Source organism: Puma concolor, chromosome E2 (genome assembly GCF_028749965.1).
Source record: "Puma concolor isolate L17-30 chromosome E2, mPumCon1.1.hap2, whole genome shotgun sequence".
Lineage (NCBI taxonomy): Eukaryota > Metazoa > Chordata > Mammalia > Carnivora > Felidae > Puma > Puma concolor.
The window spans coordinates 24,599,378-24,621,138 of record NC_141681.1 but is presented as its reverse complement, the minus strand read 5'-3'; the positions used below and the strand labels follow the sequence as shown (position 1 = coordinate 24,621,138).

At 36.1% G+C, this 21,761-nt stretch overlaps 1 protein-coding gene across 4 annotated transcripts in view; it reads right to left on the bottom strand.

Annotated features, from left to right (window-relative positions):
• CDH8 (cadherin 8) overlaps window positions 1–21,761 on the bottom strand; it is a 368,350-nt gene that overhangs the window by 40,459 nt on the left and 306,130 nt on the right. For all 4 annotated transcript variants that reach the window (XM_086689282.1, XM_086689284.1, XM_086689285.1 and 1 more), the window contains one exon: window positions 14,515–14,632. In XM_086689282.1, coding sequence (XP_086545408.1) covers window positions 14,515–14,632 — 118 coding nt within the window. The remainder of the gene's footprint in view (window positions 1–14,514; window positions 14,633–21,761) is intronic.

Genomic DNA, 21,761 nt, shown 5'->3' with positions numbered 1-21,761 from the left:
CAGGTACTGAAGTGTTTGTGGATGTTTCAAAATGACCTGCTTTTCATGAACATCAAATTTTTGATCTATCTGCAGAAAAAAAAATGGATTGATAGCTGCTATCAAATTTGATAGCAGATCCTGGATATAAAAAAAAAGTTTTCTTGCTGTAAAATTTTAGCTGCCTGTCACTTACATTATATTATGTCACATCTCACAATGACATATTGCAATGTAATGCAATGTAAGTCACATAAGAGACAGCTGCAATTCATAACTTTCTGAACAGGGAGAGTCATGCTCTACCAAGAAGCTTCCCAAGGGAAGTGAAGGAATCCCTCTGCTGAGGTCATTCACAGCATTGATGCTACTGGCCTATTTATGACTTGTACCTTCTTATCCCATCTGTACTCTTTATTCTTCCAACCTATCTCTTTTTTTAAAACTGACCTTCCAGTATTTCTTTGGAGTGTGACAAAGCTGTCAATCAAGTGGCTTGCCTCCATGAAAGTGGGGACTTACCCAGGCTGACCCATCAGAGATCTCAGGCTGCTGCCAGCGTAAGGTTGAATTTGTGTGAATTAAGGGATGGATCCACCTTTGGGCAGCTACAACCTTAAAGGGTTCAAGGGCTTGAAATGAAATCAGGCCTTTCTGAGAATAGAGAAAGAAGACTCCCTGAGGTCATAATTTCTCATGGGGAAAAAGGGCTGGTTTTCAATTGCTGCTTACCCCAGGGCCAAGGGCGTTGGACAGGGAACAGCTCACAAAACTGTTCACAACAGCCCTGAGGATATTTCATGTCCATGAATACAGAGAATGGCTCAGTTCAGTCACATGAGCATCTCTTAGGCCATACACGGATGTTTTAACCAGGAGTTGATAGATAGGGAACCCAGGAAAAAGAGGATCTCTCCTCCAGAAATACCAGGCTGTGAGATATGTATAGCCCTGATCCTTCAGCAAGTTTTGTTTCCTTCTCTTTAAAGAGACTGTGCAGGGAAGGCAAGATAACACACAGAAAGAAAGTAGAGGAAGTTGTAGGGAAAGACAGGCTTTGGGGCACCTGGGTCTCATCATTAGAGAAGCCATATAAACTCTAGACTTTCTGTTATTTGGGCCAATTTACCTTTATAGCGAGGGTAGTTTGAGTGGGGTTGTCTGCAAGCAAGTAAGTCTTAATAAGTACATGTACTCTCTCCACCTAGTTTTTTCTGTCTAAGACTTGACAGGTAAGCTTTTCATGAACTCTTTTGTGTGAAGGTACCTTAAATGAATACTTTCATTCACCAGCCTCTTATGTTCTTTAACCACAGCCACCATTTATTGATCCTCCCTTTGATCCCATGTATTGTACTCTAAGTTTGCATAATCTTTAAAAACTCCTCATGGGGCGCCTGGGTGGCGCAGTCGGTTAAGCGTCCGACTTCAGTTCAGGTCACGATCTTGTGGTCCGTGAGTTCGAGCCCCACGTCAGGCTCCGGGCTGATGGCTCAGAGCCTGGAGCCTGCTTCCGATTCTGTGTCTCCTTCTCTCTCTGCCCCTCCCCACTTCATGCTCTGTCTCTCTCTGTCTCAAAAATAAATAAACGTTAAAAAAAACCTCCTCACAATGCTGTAAGTAATGCCTGGATGTATCCATTTTAAGAGAAGATTCAGGCTGAGAAATGCAATAGCTCATCAAAGATCAGCTCGCAAGTGATGGAGCCTAGTCTGTACTCAACCTGTGGGAGTTGGCTTCCCACTGTGTGTGATTGTCTTTGTCATTGCTCACTTTCATCACTGTTACCTCTAAGAATATTTTGTATTTTATATATTTTATGTTTTATATATATTATATTTTAGTAGCTGGAGGAGGACAAGAATCGTGTGGGATCAAGCATAACAGAATCACATTTGTGAGAGCCCATGCTTCCTCCTCCCCCATAATTTTCTTCACATTGTAACTTTGTTCCCCCTCTCTGTCCTCTAGGAGAACAAACTGATGCATGTTGTACAGGAGGCTCAGATCCCCTGCAATGTGAATGGGCTTCTGTGAGCCCAGCATTCATGGACCTTAAAGAGTGGAGTTTGCAGGGATCCAGGGATTACTTAGCACATAATGAACTTTATCTGTTCTTGGCCTTGGTTTCCTGTTTCACTAGATCTCCTAAAAATACTGATAACTTCCCTGAATCTTACTTTGTTGTCATTGTTGCCCTTTGACAGAGCCATATGTAGGTCATCTAATAAGCACCTTCCCTGGCTACTACTCTTAAGGAGAGTCCTGGATAGGAACATCTCTGTCCCTAGCAGTGAGATTTTTTTTCTTTTTTTTTTCTTTTAACTTTTTTTGAAATTCCTGCTGCTATACCAGCCTTACTAATTTCACTATCCCTATTCCTCTTTGCAGTTAGCATATTGAGGTCTAGAATGCATTTCAGGGTAGGTTTTATATAGCTAGCTTAATCCCTTAAAGCCCATCCTCACCTGATGTCTGCTTCCTTCTTTTTTCTTTAAGGTCCCACCAATTTTGTTATTTGGTCCCGTTGAATTATGATATAAAAACTCTTGCCACGTTTCTGTTCTCTGACACTTTTATGTTACCATCACCTTTCTAAAGAGGAAGGGCCCTGATAAGAGAAATTTATGATGCAAAAGCTCCATGTTCTATATTTATAAACAAGACCCAGCACGTACCCCAATAATGCATTTCCAGGAACAGCTTGCATAGCCAAGACTTAGATTTTAAATTCTCACACTGCAATTCCAACCTTGGAAATTGTGCTTTTGAGAGAAATGAATACGCAATTCCTTTAATGGCCCTTGGCTTATTTTGAGAGGCATTCTATGAAGGGATTAAGCAAGTGAGTGATATAATAAAAACAATGACTGCCTTTAGAAATGTGCTTCTTTAAAATAGCCCTCACAGTTTGTCTATACTCAAATTTCAGTGGAATGTTGATCTAGATTACCTAAACGTTGCACCCAGCACTATTTTTATACCTAAGTTCTTGGTTTTTTTCCCTCCAGTTCTCCTTCAGACTTGTTATTTGAAATCCTGTATTTTATTGATTCTAACATATATGTGTGTATATGACATACATATACATATATATATATACATATACACACACATATATACATATATATGTTTTAATACCTATGAAATAAGGATATGTCTTTTAGTTAAGGGCATGTTGTATTGTCAGCTTTTTAATGGAATGCTATTTTTCTTAATTGGACATAAATTAATGGTGTATCTCTTTAACAATATTGTATATTTGGTGATATTAAAGTTTTTAAGGCATCAGATTAGAGTTGCCAAGTTTTACCCAACTAATACTGTGATGGTCTTCTCTAAGGCTTAGCTGATAGTTTCTAGCCTTCTATATTTTGAGAAAAAGAATCACAAGTGTTTGAAAACTATAAATAAAATATCAGCAGTTTTGCTGAGCAAATGTTCTAGGAGTAAAAGTGCAAGGCTTTGAGAGGCAGTAAGTGCTCCTTGTAAGACTGCAGATTTCCCAGCTTGGTAGCCTCATTCCGTGCCTATTCAATTAACATAGCTGAGCTTCAGTTTCCCATCTGTAAAATGGCAATGATAATGCTCAACCTGAATGTGTACGTTTAGAGATCGATGGATAGATACATATATCGTGTAAATGATATGAAACAACTGAAAAAACTCAAAAAACTTTACCATTGTTTTTTTCTTGTAATTTGATATATAACCCATGCAGAGTAATAGAGTACAGATTTATCTTACAATAACTGCAGGACTTTTAAATAAAATTCTCACCAGAGATGTAAGCATCTAATGTGTAGAATTATAATCTAATGTGTATAATCTTTTTTTATGTTTCCCAATTAAATATATTTTATAAGCAATCATATTTCTATGCAATGTTAGATTGTTTCTCAAAAACAACTTCTTGTAAAATTAAGCATCAGCCTTGGAATACATACATATTTTAGAAAGACAGAAAGCCTATACCAGAATTAATATAGGGGCATAGATTTTCTTCTTGTTTCTCCCTACACAATCAAAATGTGAACTTGTGTACATTTTATCCATTTTACTTTGGGGAAAAAATAATTTTAGATAATTTTCTCCTAACCACTCTAAAACCTTCTTTGTTGAACATTTGCCCAATGACATTTAGAAGAAAGGGAAGTTTCTTATCAACTGATGTCAACTTCATGTTTCAGAACATGAGCCAAGATATTATTTTTATTTTTAAGATACGAAAATATGCACTGAGGGACCTTTTTCATATATATATTACTGGTATATATCGTGTGTGTTTATATCAATTCATTTCCCAGCCCCACTAGAAACGTGTGTGTGTGTGTGTGTGTGTGTGTGAGTGTGTGCATGTGCGTGTGTGTCTGTCTGTCTTAAAACCTCCCAAATGTGTAGGACACATCTGTTGTTCTATGAAAAACATCAAGAATCTATGCAGACATACTTAAAATACTAAGAGCCACACCATTAATGTCCTTTTGTGAACCATGCAAAGTCTTCTGAGAATAGAGTTCATGGATCTCCACAAAATGTTTCATTGCATCTATCTTTAAACACATTTTTGGCCTTTCCTTATTGTTCCTTAAAGTAAATTCCTTGTATATCTGACCATTCTCCCTTAACTGTGATTAGCACCCTCTGCACATAACAGTATATTCATTTCTGCAAAACTTTATTTAAGGTCTACTTTTTTGAGAGACCTTCCTGATAAATCAATACCAATCCAGTAATTAAATATCTTCATAGAACTCTTATATTTTCTTTCTCCACCCTTAGAAGATAAGCAAGACTACCAAATTCTGAGCTATTAGAACCATGTGTCATATGTTTATTGAGTTCTTTTGATATATGGGAATGGTTTCATTCTTTAATATGTCCAGAATTCTTCCCTAACATACTGAGAAAGAGAACCTGTAATATTGCAGAGGCATATCTTTTAATAATACTATCTAGTATTTTAGTATGAATGAGATTTGGTATAATAATTTCTGGTATAAAGATGACTTGCATGTGCATTATTTCTTTTGAAGGTTAATGAAGAAGACAAAGTACACAGAACATCACATAAGTTCTAGGTACTGGCCTTGGCACTTATCATATATCCTTTCATTTGTTCATCACAGCAATTTTATTTTAACATTATCAAACACAGTCTGTTACAGAAAGTTAAAAGCTCTATGCAAAGTCACATCTTCATTAATTGGTGGATGCGGAATTTGTCTGATTTCCAAGTCTGTGATATTTCTCCAAATAGCACATGTTTGCACTCTCAGTATATTAGGGTACGTGAATTCTTAGCTCCTCAGCACTAACCCATTCATTTTGTAGGAGAAGAAACTGAAGTCCCCGGAAAAGTACATCACAGTGTGACCTTGATGGAATGAGAAATGACAGTCTAGCCAAGTGAAAGCATGAAACTCAGAGAAAGAAGATTGTGCTCAGCATACCAGGGACAATATCGCTTTTTTCTCAGACTGCCCTAAGATAAACAGCCATCAAAAGGCTGAGAATGATCTACTCAAACAATAGACAGAGAAAATTCGAGTAAGCTATCTACTAGGCTGAAAGGAAAGGCAATGGGTGACCCATAAAGGTCCAAGAACAACAATTACTATATTTCTCTATGAAGTGCATCAGTACATTCATTCTGGTGGCTCTTTAGGGAACACACAGAAAAATGAACCCAATGCCATGTCCAAAAATCAGCACAATACCATCCTGTAGTTGCCAGAAGACCTCAGTAAACATTAAACACTGAAAGTTAGCTAAAACCTGGTCACTGACAGGTATTTGAACCAACAATGCATAGGAACTGGAAAAGACATAAACTATATCTAATGAAGCTTGGATCAAAACTATAATGGATTCTAATAAACATGCAAAAATGGAATCATCAGCCCCCATTCAGTGGCAGTGCTGCCGCATAAATTACAGTGATGCCTAGGGATCACCTTAAATTTGAAAAGAACTCCCCAACATGATCTGACTGTAGTCAGAAGCACATTGAGTAATGTGGTTCAACTTGTCTGAGTGCAGACATAGTGAGGGCACAAATCTGAAACTCACAGGGAGAATTCACTATCCATGACTATGGATGTATATCACCACCTTGATCATCACAATGCTTTGTAAAGATGAAAACTCTTTTTTATGTAGGGCCAGTTTTACAAGTTGGGTGAGGTCTAAGAGGGACCTTTGTTTATGATAGTATAGAAGTTAGAATGTGTGATCTTTCCTTCCCAAATCATAGTATTTTGCAGCCTAGCCTGTGAATTTCTCCACTATATAACAAAAATCCATGTTAGATTATAGCCTTCCTTTCTGTGAATTCACATTAGTATAAGATTGAGTTGTGAGAACAAAAATACACTGTACAGGAGGACCAAAACAATGCCTATTTAATTCCCTGGTTTGTTTTCAATTCCAAGGCAGTGCCTAGCACATGGTAGACACTAAATAAATAGGTATTGAATGAATGAGTGAATAAAGATATACTCTCTTATTAATAACCTCAGAGGATAATGGGGGAGACATTCTTTGACTCATGTGCCCGCCCTAGCAGTTACCACACTGTCCTACAGAGAAAAGCAAAGGAAAAAAAAAAACTTACAGCAACTGTTAAACATTCCCTTGTTCTGCTCACAGATGGGGGTAACCTGAATTCTTATGAATGATTGGAAATTAGCTAGATAGAAAATGGAGGGAGCAGTAGATGTGTATTCCAGATAAAGGGAAGGGAGAGTGCATTTAAAAAGCATCATTGGTTTTGCATGTTCAAGGATGCATAAGGAATATAGAGGATAAGAACAAGGTAGAAGGGAGAGAGTGGTGGATAATAAAATTGGGGAGAGAGACATTCTTCATCATTGCCTTTTTTAAATGTACACTATCACTGAGTTTTTAAAATATATTTGACATTCCATATTGAACATTTAAGATCTTCCTAATCTGTATTTTCTTTTCTTTTTTCTTTTTCTTTTTTTTACTAAGGTGCTCCAAGATAAAACAATCTATCATTCTATCAACTCTCAAATGTTCCATTTGCCAGTATACAGAGTTGTATGCAGTTGGATCTAGAGAGAGAAAACTCAGCTCTATGGACACCTACAATTTGTAAGTACTCTTTTTTTTTTTTTTTTTTTTTTTTATCTATTATGTTATGGTAATGAGGATTGTATTCAAAGAAAAATTTCAGTTACCCCAAAATTCGTCTTTACCATTTCTCCTCTCCCTTTGCTTTACTTATGGCCGATGTTTACAGACATGGTCAATCACTGGCCACTCAAATAAGGGGCAGTTAAATAGCTTATCATTAGTTACCATCCAAATGCCTTATTTTAGTTTCCTTATTCATATTTTTGTTTGTTCCATTGGGTGTGGGTACGGGTTTGTTGCAGTGGGCTGAGACATTCAGGAGGCTCATACAATTGTAGAAAAAGAAGGGAAATAAGGAAAGGAAATTAATATTTATTGAGTGAATACCTTCAATTTATCAGACACTGAACTTCGCACATTTTTAACAATTAAATCAATATTTTCTTATTCAAAACAACATATGGGTAATAGTTATTTCCATTTTATAGATAAAGGTTCGAGATTATTCATCTATTTGTGGAAGTTCTCACAGATCATAATCAAAAAAGCTAGGATTCCAAGCTAAATACTCTTAACTATGAAGCTCGTGCTTTATATATTCCACAGGGTCTCTCTTTTACTATTCATTCTACTTCACCCCAAGTCAACTTTAAAAATGTTTACATGAGTGCCCCCTTTACTGTTTCCAAATTTTTTCTCTGCTTTCTGTATCCACTTTAATAAACCAAGGGATGCAAAGCACATGATATGTGTTATTCAGGTCACATCCCTAGATAGAATGTCACGTATACCTAATGTTGTATCTATAAAGTGCTCAAAATTAATTCATACTTCTATGCTGAAGGGAGATAAAATGATTGTCAGCTACATTTAATACTTTTTTAGAAAAGGAGAATTTGCATCGACTGACAGCTCATTTTGTTTCCACATTCAATTTTAATATTTGCTTGTGCTCACCAAAAGGACAGTCATGTTTATTTGGCACCCACGAAATCCCAAGACCTATGTTTATGCATGTGAACAGATTCTAAATCAGTAAATAGCATTATTTTTTAATGGCACAAACAAGAAAGTGGTCCAAACAAGATTTGATAAATAAAAAACATTTCTCTGAGTAATTCTCTCTACTCCTCTTGATGTTCGATTGATTTCCTTATTTTCTATTTTTTCTTTTGAAGTAAAAGTTTCAGAAAGCAAATTCTCAATAAAAAGATTATTTGTCCTAAGGGATCTTTAAGGTAACTACAATAGCTTTAAGATAACTAAGCATGTACAATTTATCTCTTGGTTTTTCTCTTTCAAAAATTTTCAGAATTAGAGGGATGCCTGGGTGGTTTAGCAGGTTAAATGTCTGACTCTTGATTTCGGCTCAGGTCATGATCTCACAGTTTGTGGGTACGAGCCTGGGATTCTCTCTCTCCCCCCGTCTCTGCCCCTCCCCAGCTTATGCTGTCTCTCAAAATAAATAAAGTACATAAACATTAAAATTATTTTTTCTGAATTAGAATGCTCTATCCAGATCAGATATGATTTAGCAAACTATGACACTCTTAATCAATTTATAACTTTGAATATCATGTGGACAACCACACATGTGAGTCTATGCCATGTATCTAAATTATATCCCTGGTAGTCAGTAATCTCAGAATTCAATTGTCTCCCACAATATACACTAAAGAACAGATACAGAGCAGTGCTATCTCTGAGTAGAGCAATACCTTTAGGATTTTCAGTATATGCAGAGGAAATTCTCAACTTCTGAAAGCACTCTTGTATTATGATTTAAAAGAGAAAAACAAACCAAAAGGATATGGAGACTATACAAAATAACAAGAATTTTATTAAAACTACTTAAGAAAAGAAAATCTAGTTTTCTGAACCCAACTCTACAATCATATGCAACTTGGAAAGTGGAAGTAGAGATCTGTTATCTATTTTTCTGAGCTTGCACATCATCCTTAATTACAGTTTAGACGACAAAATGAAACATAAATGGCTTTTTATCAACGGAACATTGCTAGAAGCATAAACAATAAATTATGAATTACTGAAGCAGAAGCCTTTTGGATCATGTATGCATAATGCTGTTCTGCATATTTGGGATCCCAGTTGGGCCTCCTGTTTCATGCAAATTGAGTACTACCTTTTACCATTCAACATTGACAAGAAGTACCATGCTTCATGTGGATCAGAACCGATACCTCATATGGAAAAGACCTCTGTCAATGTTTGGTGCTGTGTAAGTGCTGTGGAAAATTCCTCTCTGTGAGCAGCATAGACAGGGTCCCCATACTGCAAACATGCATATATAGGTATTCATTATCGCACTCATACAAGCACAGGGTTTTCACTTGTTGCTTAGGTATGGTTGCCTGGGAAACCTGTTAAGAATGGATCTGCAGTGGCTGAGGGACGGAGGCTTTCGTAAAGGCCACATGAGGAAAGATGTTATTTTGGAAAGTCCTATCTTAGCTTCAAAGCAGCCTGAGGTAATGGAAGAATTCCATGAGGGCCTAAGGTGGCCAGAAAAGGACACCTGTATTACAAAGGGGCCCTCTTTGCTCTGGATCTTCAGGAAGACCTTTCAAGTCCAGTTCTGCCCGGATGGGGGTACAAGTGGCTTGAGGAGAAAGAGGAGGGCCTCTGTTTGTCTCAACGCCTCCGTTCTGAATACAGCAGAGGCATGTGTGAGGATTCAGCCTGAGTAAAGATGGAGGGCAGAGGGCCAGCTCTGGCTGGCCTGGGATCAGGGAAATCCACTTACACCTTTAGGCAGCAAATTTCAGTTTTGCGGTGAGAGGAACGTGAGATAAGTTGACATTCTTCAAAAAAGCAAAGGAATGTTGCCTTTAATCTTCCAGCCTGTGCAAAATGATTCCACAGGGTATTTGTGTTAGGAGGTTGTGGGTATTTAAAACAACCTGATATGCTAAAATGAAAAGTAATCCCATCAAGTTGGAAGATGGGGTCGGCTATTGTGTGGAGAAAGCTGAGTTTCATTTTGGCACAGGAGAAAGAAAGAAAAGCCTTTATATTCAAAAACAGGTCCAAGAACCCTGCAACTATTTCCAAGGCTGGTAAATATTTTAATTATTTCCCTACCTTCTCCTCCTCCTCCTCCTCCTTTTTTTTTTTTCTTTTATCTTTCTATTATATCATTTAGATTGCAATACATTACTAAGCAGATTTCTCGTAATGTGTTCTAGTAAGGATGAAGGTTTTCACAACTACCAATGAGGCCACTTTCGCAATTACTGTACAATCTTCGAAAATTAACAGAGTTAAAGCTGCCAAGGGGCTGGTTGAGAATGATAAGCCAGAGGAGATGGGACATAGCATAGGAATTTAAGAATTAATAGATTAATCTTATAAGGATCTTGTCCCATTTACTGATAATTACTAGATTAATCTTATAAGGATCTTGTCCCATTTACTGATGAAGGTTTTTTGTTTTTTGTTTTTTTTTTTTTTTTGTTTTATGCGCCAGACATTGTGCTAAGAGCTGTCTAAGACCTTGGTTACACATATCTATCACAGCACACCTGTGGGGTGAATAGGTATTGTTATCCTGGTATTACAGATGAGGAAAGTATGGCTTAAAATTATCAGCCTGTAGTCTGTATTCTTACAAGGGGTGTTTCTAGAGGATAAAAAGACATAAAACACATATTGCTTGAAACCAGTCAATCAATTGAGATGGAAACCCCATAAAACAAAGCATGAAATGCATTCTAAACAGGGAACCATGTTTTGGACATTGAGATTACCAGGTGCATTTATCCAAAGCTCCAGTCAGCATCAACATTATCCAAATTAATTATCACAATTATACCTGGGGAGTGAGGTGCTTATCAGTAGGATTTTGGTCAAAAGGAAATACCAAGAAGAGAAACAAATGTTAGTATCATCAGGTACTCTGGTTCCCCTGCTGTCTTTTCTGAAGCCTAACCAAAGTGTAATTAAGGCCAAGTTTATTGTCTGCTTCTTTCCTTTTTATACTGTCCTGTTTGTGGTTTTCCTCATTTCTGTATACACATGATTCAAATATTTCAGTACAAAACATGAAGACTCCCATTTTTCCACACTGCTTTCTGGCAATTCCAATCAAATCTTTTAACTACAATGTGCAGGCTGGAGAAGACCATGATCCTGGCAGACCTGAAATTTTCTGCAACCAAGATATTTCTGTATCTGTGAAAGGTCCATTTATCTTCCATGTCTTGTTATATTGAATTGTTGAGTATCTTCCATTTTCATGGTTAGAATGGAGGCCAATACTGCAATGTGTCCGCAAAAAACTCAATTTGTTTTTAAATTCACCCAACTGGAAGATGGAGAAACCAATGTCTGGGCCATATTATTTCGACAATGTGAGGTGCTATGATCGGTGTATATATGTGATACATATATGATGTGACTCATCATATTGTTGATGTTTGCTTTCACCTTTATGGGTATTTAAAGTTGTTTTCCTAATCTGGATGAAATATGAATCTCATATATTCAGAAAGAGAATTATTTGTGGAATCACCCAACTGTGTAGGAGATAGGAGACAGCTAATTTTGATCTTTTTTTGTCTTTGATTATGAATTAGTCAGCTGAAAATTGCAGAAGGACCAATCTATACAAGGGAGGGGAAAGGTCACATTAACTTCAAGTTGAAAGACGTGGCTACAATTTCCTTAGAAAATGCAAAATACTAAAACCATCACCCATAAATATCTAATTAAATAAGGAAATCATCTGGCCATCAATTATAAATTTGGATATACTAGATCTCTCAAAATATTAACCTTCATCTGTTGGGCTGTGACTCATAAATCATGACACTATCAGTGGAGAAACATCAGTTAATGACCATTTTAAAGTCCATTTTATGAAGAAAAAAAACAATCCTAAATATGATTATACCATTTGATTTTCTCCATCTTAAAACATAAAATATACCATAGTTTAAAAATAAATAATGTCTAGTATTTGGATTTTTCAATTGTGCTTGTATTGTCTTATCATTAACAGGGAATGGAATAGGCTAACAAAATACTGATTTATCTATTTACTTATTTATTTCCATAATTTTAAATCTGACAACTTTTTTTCCATTACTTTGATTGTTTTTACATGTGAAGAAGGGACCATCTCCCCCAACCCTATTTTTATAGTAACTATCCAGATGCCAATAAGGTAGTGGTCTATGTAGCAAAACTTGTGAATTTCTGATCTAGGAAAAGGAAGATAGAGTATAAATTATACATATCTATTCGAAAAACTAGTGAGCTCATGATTTACTCTACGGAGAAGTTGAATATTTGGATCCTAAATCCAAAATCACGGTGAACATATATCCTGATTTCCACAATACAATCCTGGTTTATGTTTGTTTTTGTTTTTGTTTTTTTTTTTTCAGGAACAAATATAAATAACAACCCCTTTCACTTTAAAAAATGCCCCAATTGGAAAAATAAATTATATGGTCACTTTTGGCAAAATAAACGCACAATTTAAATGGAACAATTGTAGCACAGAGTGGTCTTTGCACAAAATATTCATAACACCTGGAATCTTTGTAAAACTTTTTTCAGTTATTTCACACACACACAATTCTGTGACATAAATAAAAAGTGTAACTTCCATGTTCTAGTTTCAAAGTAAAACATATAATATACATGCTTTTAAAATATTCTGTTAAAGGGCTTATTGAAATGTGTGATAGGGTGAAAGAGGTTACTTAATTGTGCAAATTTGACTTCTTACTGCTTCCAAAATTCAGAGAAAACACATGAAATTCATTCACTGTCAGACCAAAATCCCCTCTTTAAAAGATTTAGGGTACAAACAAATACAGTACGAAACTGCACTTTCCTTGGCACCCCAAACAGCCTCTCATTCCTTTGCAATATGTTTATGTGGTGCCTTTGACGGGCTGTACTTATATGACAAGCATATCTTGAAATTGCATGCCCAGAATATGCCAAAAAGCTCAAAACCTTTGGGATGGGAAAATATTTCTTCACAGAGAATTTTTAAATGGAGGGCATTTCATATGCAAAAATAATGACTGATACCTATTAGCTCACAATCAAAGTGAGCATGGACCACACGTATACACAGACTTTTAGCTCAGCTTGGGATTTCTGTTTGGCTTTCATCTTAGCCATATTCATGTGACTTTCATAAAAAAGAAATCTTGATAACTGAGAAACAAAGACAATGTACATGGATTACAGTTCCTAATTAGGGAAGGTTAACAAAGGAGTACTCCATTACTAAGGAGAAAGAACAGGATTTCGTCTCCTTCGTGTTTATCATAGTGAAGGCCAGCTAAACGAGGAATATCTGTATAAGGACTTCTCCATTTCATTTTTGGTGTTGCACTTACATTTATCAAAGCATCCCCAAAGAACTAAGTAAGGAGCATCATGTTAAAAGGTAGGGTCATAATATACTTAACAAGAGCCATAAAATGTTTTATTTCATGAAGGAAATGTCGTCAAAATTCACTCCCTCCTTGAAACACAACATAGCAAATTACCCAAATGTCATGAACTAAATTTGACTCTTCTGAGTATAGTTTTTATAGAGACCATTCAGAAATCCAAACAAATGCCTACAGTAAAGCCAGAAAACAGCTTAAGACAATACATTTATTTTGCTAATCATCCCAAAACAGCCAAAACTAAGTTTTAAATATACCTGAGCCAAAATCAACAGCAAAAAATGCTTGTTACATATACAGCAGATTAGGAAACAAAAATGTACAGATGAGATGGACTTAAAAAAATAGATCTATAACCTTCGTATGTAACAGATAATAGTTAGGGAAAACAGTAATCCAAACTTAGTTCTCAAGAAATAATGAAATGGATTAAATGTTCTCCATGAGTGAAAGACTTAACAATAAAATCAGTTTATATTACCTCCACAATAATACTGATAAGGAGTGTCCTTCAAGAAGGATTTCCTGATCCAACTGCTATTATCAAAGTTGGTACAGGCTTAAACAAATACCTCTAATGTGTACCCACAAACCAGGCAAAATTAGGATAGGCTTTCCCTAAAGACTTGGTAAACATTCAATTAAAACTTAGCAACTGTGAAGTATAAGCCAGTTCCTTCTCTAACAGATATCTCAGTATCTCAAAATTCCTGGAACTTTCCCAGGGGTTAAATCTTACTGTTCATTCTTGAAAGTAAGGTGATTGAGGTATTCCCTGGGATAAAATTAACTTTCACATTAACAGCTTTCTTATCTATTGTTTCAATATTGGAAGGAAGAAGTGATGTAATTACCAAGCCATTAGGCTGATAAGCTAAGTTTCAATTGCTCATGGGTGAGCAAAAATTATTTTATTGATATTTTCAGTCAAATTATGAAATCACATCCTATTTTCCAATTTATGTTCCACCCTGTTTCATAAGGCTAATAGATTTACCTTCATTTTTCTTGATGGTAAAATTCGGATTGTTGACCATTTCTGGAAGAAGACTGTATAAGAAATAATGTCCATTTTTGGGATCATCTTTGTCCATGGCACTCACTGTTTGAATGACCTGTAACATAAAACTCGACGTCAGCATCATTGATGACATCAGAGGGCTTATACTGCCTTTAAAAGCTGAGTGACATCTCTTAGTTGACTGATATTTGGTCCAACGATTTTTTTTTCACTTTTCTGAGTTGCTGTGGATGGTTTGTGCCAAGAACAAGGAGAAACATTTATCACTTTAAAACCTCAGCTTTGATAAATTGATGAACATTAATGTTCATTTGTGTCCATTTGGTGTCTGTGGCTCAAAGTAGCAAATTTAAGGGTATTTGAAAATTCCACTGGGTAATTACAGGTTTCTTTCCAATTTGAATATACACGGGCATCTAGAATGAGATTTGGAATTGTTACAGTGATTGTAGTGTGGCTCTTGGGAGGATCGTGGAAGTAAAGAACTTAAATCTTGAATCCTCAAAACTCCTCTTTTATTTTGCTTATCAGGTTACATATGTTTGCCAAGTAGAATGTTCCTCGGCACAAACATCACTGCAACAAACCTTTCTGAGGAGTTGCATCTGTTCCCTCCCAATAATGAATACTGTTTTTAAAGCTAGTGGATAACACATGCAAACAATGCTTTGGAGTGTATCCTGAGATGAATAAATTATAGGGATTAGGAGAATTACCACTGTGCAGAGCTGTTTGGATAGATACACACACTTGGAATTGGTGCCGGTTGAATGTGCTTATTTCATTTGCAAAGCTGCATTAACTTAGTGCTAAGTTGTTTCTTAGGATGTCAGAGAATCAGCTTAATAATTCATATTAATGATTCTGTGATATTAATCACTTCAATATGAAACACCGGGCAGTAGTTAATGTAGTAAAAATGATAGCTTACACTACCATTGTAAATAACTATGACATAATTTCTACAAAAAAAAAAAAAAATGCCTGTAAAGCATGACAGTCAAGGCGACATCAGATTTACCATAAGAAGAATTAACAGGGAAATACTGTAAGGTTTGTGAAATTTAGAGAATATAATGATGATGCCTAATATATTAGGTCTGTTTGAATTTAGGTCCCATTCAACTTTACCAATTTAATTATAGATGAAAAAATGGATCATTTCTTTCTGAGAAAAGGATATCCTTGCCTAGTGACTTATCGCCTAAATGAGTGTGAGAACCACAACTGTGAGCATCTATGACTTTTGTGCATACTGTATGATGAACAGTACATTAAGGTTAAGACATAAAGGAAATAACCCCTCTCAGCTTTCATTTCTCCATTTTAAAAATGGGACATATTCTTACCTGGTAGGGGTTTTCCTTTTGTTAAGGATCTTGTAAAATGTCTTATCAGTGTACTTAGTTTGAATAATAAGATAACAAAAAAATAGCACAAAATATAACTCAGGATTAAGACAGTGAGGTAGTCATCAAAGTGATGGACTCTGAAATTGAGCAGCCTTGATAGAAGCCATAGTTTTACCTTCTCGTCATTGTGACACTGAGGGAGTTACTTTAGTCTTTCTGAAACTCAGTTTCCATGTATTCTAAAATGACAAATAAAAAGTGCCTTTCTCATAGGGCTGTTTTGGCAATTGATATAAATTCATGTGAATCTCTTAATATAGTATCTGGTTCCTAGTAAATGTTCAATGAATGTCAGTCATCATCCTTATTGTCATTATCATTTTTTTTTTATTAGGGTCAGTACCATTTATTCATGACATAGCCCCATGATAAATGTAATGGCTTTGATGTTACCACAACAGTTCCCTAACCTTATCAGATTAGATGGGAATATAATTATATTCACTCTATTTGAACACCTAGCATGTTTTCCCTGACATTTAAGTGCAGAGAGATGCCCTGGGCCTCCAGTTTTATAAAAAATGAAAGAATGGAAATCCAAGGGGAAAATCTGGGGAACACAAGTAAGTCTTTTATGACTAGCCTACATGTACACATATTTAAGGGAAGAATTTGACAAGAACCTTCTTCTAAGCAGTTATAAAGAACAGTGAGGGGGAAAGTTATCCGTGAGCATAGGTAGTATTCCCTTCTCCATTTACCCAATTTTGTTTCAAAAGTATTCCTATGTCCAGGTGCACCAGTTGAAAAACTAACTTTTAAAGTGTGTGAGCATAAGTGAAGAAGAGCAAATGAAAAGACTTTTTGATATCCTGTGGTGAAAATCATTCACGACTAAATGCATTCTGTAGTGTAGTTAGTGGATAGAGCTCCTGTAATAATATCCTTCCTAATATTTCTAAGTAATCTGCATGAAAAAGACTCATCCATGCTGGCAAGTAGATCTACATGAGTTATTTCATTAGTTAAGCCGCCACGACCAAAATAAAAGATGCAATAATTTAGCTTACCTGAAGTAAAGGAATATAATTACCTGTCATGCCATATCTCAGAAGTTTGGTCTAAACATTATACCTGCAATGAATATGTTTTTTTCCACGATGTATTTAAGCCAGAAACTAGACATACAATTTCTTGAGCCTACTGAACCAGAAAGGCTTGGGGTGAGGCATTTTAAACAGTCTTCCAGGTGATTCTGATGCATGCTTAAGTCTGAGATGGACTGTTTTCAGCCAAGGGAGAAGATTGGTGTTTACAATTCTCTTATTATTACTCATTAGGGGAGTTTGTATTATTTTTTTTTTAATTTTTTTTAACGTTTATTTATTTTTGAGACAGAGACAGAGCATGAACAGGGGAGGGGCAGACAGAGAGGGAGACACAGAATCCGAAACAGGCTCCAGACTCTGAGCTGTCAGCACAGAGCCCGACACAGGGCTCGAACTCACGGACCATAAGATCATGACCTGAGCCGAAGTTGGACGCTTAACCGACCAAGCCACCCAGGCGCCCCTAGAGGAGTTTGTATTATTAAGTTAACATCAAGCTCAGTGCTTGATATGTTGGGGAAATAGTGATGAAATGGTGAATCTTTATATTTTTTATTTTTAAATTTCATTTGAGAGCAAGAGAGAAAGCACAAAGCAGGGGAGAGGGGCAGAGAGAGAGAGAGAGAGAGAGGGAGAGAGAATCTTAAGCAGGCCCCATGCTCAGGCAGAGCCAGACAGGGTCTCAATCCTATGACCTGGAATCATGACCTTAGCTGAAACCAAAAGTCAGATGCTCAATGGACTGAGCCACCCAGGTGCCCCAGAAATGGTGAATCTTTAAATCAACTTCCAAATATCCCATGAACTGACTACACTTAAGAATTTGGTTTAAACCATTTTTGACACTTCATTTTATCTTAATGTAGATAGCTACTGTCTAGACATTTTCTCTAAAAGTAGACACCTGGTAAATCACTTGAAGGACTTTATACTATTCAAATGCGTTAAGATACCCCTATCTAAAAGGCTGAAATTTTCACTGCTGTAATAACATCTGAATACACTCAGCTTTAAACAATAGAAAGAAAAGAATAGATTTATTCAAGGCAGTGCAACTGCACGTAAGCAGATTTTATAGGCACACTGACTAGCTGGAAAATGAAAACCACACACATTCCCCCAGTGTGCTACTGTGACGTCAATTACCTTTTAGATAATTGAAAATTTCTGGAGAGGTCACAGATTTTTAGGAGTACATATATAACATTCGGTTTAAATATTTTTCCTTTCTACCAGTAAAGTTAAGATGCAATTGAAAAAAATCTAATGTCTGATGATTTATTGTGGATTAATTTTAAAGGAAGCTGAATTTTTATGTATCTATATAGATATAGATAGGTAGATAGGTAATATCTATATATAGGAGATGGATAGATAGATAAATAGATTTATTAGAAAAACAAAGTATATCTGGAATGTTGGGATAAGGAGATGAATTTCAAGGCCATACTTGGAATTCTATGGGAGCAGACTTTGTTCTATTTCTTGAGATTACTAATTTGAAATGTAATAACCTTTCTAAGAAATGAAACTAAAAAAAGAAAAATTTTGAGAATTATGGGGCCATATCATATTTCTGTTTTATTAAAAAACAATTTGTTGTTTATCAACACTTAACCCAACTTATATTGTTTTTATTAGCAGAGTTGATTAAACTTTACGTAAGACTATTTTACCTTACTTCAAAAATATTTAATGACTGAGGTATCACTGTCATTATTAATTTTTGAAAAGCAAGCATCCAACAGATACATTTTGGATGATCTGATCTGTTTGCAACCATAAAACTGTCATGGGATCCATTAGAAATGCAATATAAGATTCTATAGATATTATTCATTGATTTGTTCTTTAGGTACCAAGCATGATTATATACAATGAGTTGGATTTTTACCCCCTTCACTGTTGTAAGAACACCACATGATAACTATTTAATGCATATTGCCTAAATGAAAAAATGAATGAATGAACGGATGATGTCAGCATATTTTAGCCTCATCACTAATTCTCACATAACCTTGAGAAGTATGTATGAAGAAATGTATTGGAACCCTAGTACATCAAAGATGTGATATATAATATTTGAGCCCAGATATATCTGATAACAAACCACTTGTGTCTTCCTGCCCCAATACATCAGGCTGCCTCAAAATCTTGTTGACATTCATACATTCTGCACATGTATTTCAGTTAAGTTGGGGCTTACGCCTTCAATATTTTGGAGAGTGCATAGGATGCACTCATCCATTCTTGTTCTCATTGCTCAGGTACTTTGCTTTACTGAGATAAAGGTCCCCTTTTATTCTGACACATCACACAACAAAATGAAGACTTAGAAATCATAGTTCCTTGTAAGTGTGGACAAGGTGAGAGAGGATTGCATTCTCTTGCATCTTTTGGAATGCTTTCAAAAGCTTCTGGAATATACATTTATGTTCCAGAACACTCAACATTGATAGCCAAGATACTATCTACCATCACAGAACACTGTCACTTTGTCAGGCAAAACTTAATTTTCTTTTTTCTTGGCAAGTCTTTCTGTGGTGGTGTGAATTGGAAGGTGATGGAAAGTGAGTTGAATGGGACGAAATCAAAGGTGCTGCGGAAAGCACAGCATCATTTTTGGTTTTCTATTCATTCCTCTGCCTATTAGCTTTCCTGAAATACTAACTTCTGTTTATTAGAGCATGAGTTTTAAACTTGGGAAAGGAAAGGATGAACCATGAATAAGCATCACATGCTTCAATCTTCTCAACTTGAAAGTGAAGTTGAATGAAATTACTTATATATGCACATAAAGGAGGGGAAAGTCCATAGATTTTATCAGAGTATCGATGTTTTTTATAACTGAAAGAAAACAAAATAGCTTAAAAACCAGCCCCTAAAAGACGGGTCCTTGGAAATAAAAATTATGCACACAAGAGAAATCAAGTTATAACGATGATGATAAATTGAAAAAAGAGGAAATATTGGAATTTGGGAAGTTATATTAAAATCCGCACAATGACCCAATTATCCTCCATAATTTCAAAACTGTATATAATAAGGTTCAAATATAAGCACTGTTCATAGATATTTAATGGATAGTTACTGGATATTTGTTTTATAATTTGCATGGTAATCCAATCTCTACCAAGACTTCTCCTATCTAGAGTGTTTTGCCATGCCAGTGTGTGTGTGTGTGTGTGTGTGTGTGTGTGTGTGTGTGGATCTTTGTCTTTAAAAACCATTAGGTTACTGTTCAGAACATATACCTTGCAAGTCTGACCTATGGAAAATACAACAGGAGGATATAGATTTGATTTTCTATGTCTCTTTTAAACACTAAGTGAAGTCGTCAGTCCTCTGGGTCAACATTTGGGGACTGTACCTTTATAAACCCATTTGTGAAACTTTCGATATTTCCCTCCATTTCTGTTTCCTTCACTCCCTTTCCCTTCCTGAAACCAAGCTGAGATAAAATGATACAAAGCAAGGACTTCTGAATAGTATGTTTATACAAAGTTTGGAGTTTCCAGTGTCTCATACCTTTTTTCCTAGACTCTGCATATTTCATGTGTATTTTGTGCACCTCTGAATTAATACTAACAAAATATTCCATCACTTGCTCTGCTTTGAAAACCTCATTAGCAGGGTAAACCCCAAAGTGTCTAACATAGCTGAGAAGTCTCAGGTCCCTTTTCAATCTCTTCTCTCCATCTTCCATGATACTACTCCACAGGAATACTTCCTGATGCCTCCTTGACATTGCAAGCATCACTTCCTAGGCTGAACCTGTGTGGCATTATTTATCCTCCTGGAGCAGGTTTGTTTCCTGACTGGGTTCCCTTTACCACTAGTTGTATAGTTTTCTCTGAAGGAAATTTGAAAGATTTTATAATGAGCTATGTTTGCTAAATGGCAAAGACCATATAGCCTTCTCATGATTCATATGTATTTATAAATGTAAGAGAATCTTAGAGTTAAACAAAAGAAGAAGAAAGGAATGTTGTTGAACTTGGTTTAATTTGGTGTCAGTGTTCCACGACCTTATTAAGTAAACCACACACACACGCACACACACACACACCGCAAACGCCACACCATAGATTGATGTGCTATGTCCTACAAGTTTTTCTCAGGCACTCTTTGAGAAATGCTGTCCTCCAAAATTCCTACTGAATCTTAAAGGCCTGGGAGACTTCCACCTCTGTGTGGAGGCATTGTGTCTATCTAGCTTGGTGGTTACCATGTCTCTGCCCTTCCAACAAAATGTCAGCTCCTCGTGGTACCACATATTACCCACTGGCACAAAGCCTAGGCCTCAGGCCTTTTACTATCCAGTGTCAATTTTACTTTCTTCAAAAGGGTATCAACTTGGCTTCTAAGAACAAATGGAAAGAAGCATACAACGTGTGCCCACCTTGCTTCAGTCCTAAATTCTTACTCAGTAACTTATAGGGTGAAAACAAAACAAAGAAAATAATATTTCTATGAAATAGGCCAAGATTCTCAAACAATCCCTGACAGCATGTTCTCTGTGGATCATCAATCTCATTTAGGTGAGGTGCTAGAATATGGAATTGGGGATCGCACAAGAGGTTCAGCCAGTGTGTATGTTGGCTGAAAACATGACTCCCAAAAAGATGGAGATTGTATGTGTCCTGCAGGTTGATCCCAGTATATTTGAAAAATAATGATATTGGCCCACACATTTAAATGAGGAGGAATAAAGTACAAGCCTTTCCTTTACCCTGAATAAATAAAATACTTGGAAATTACC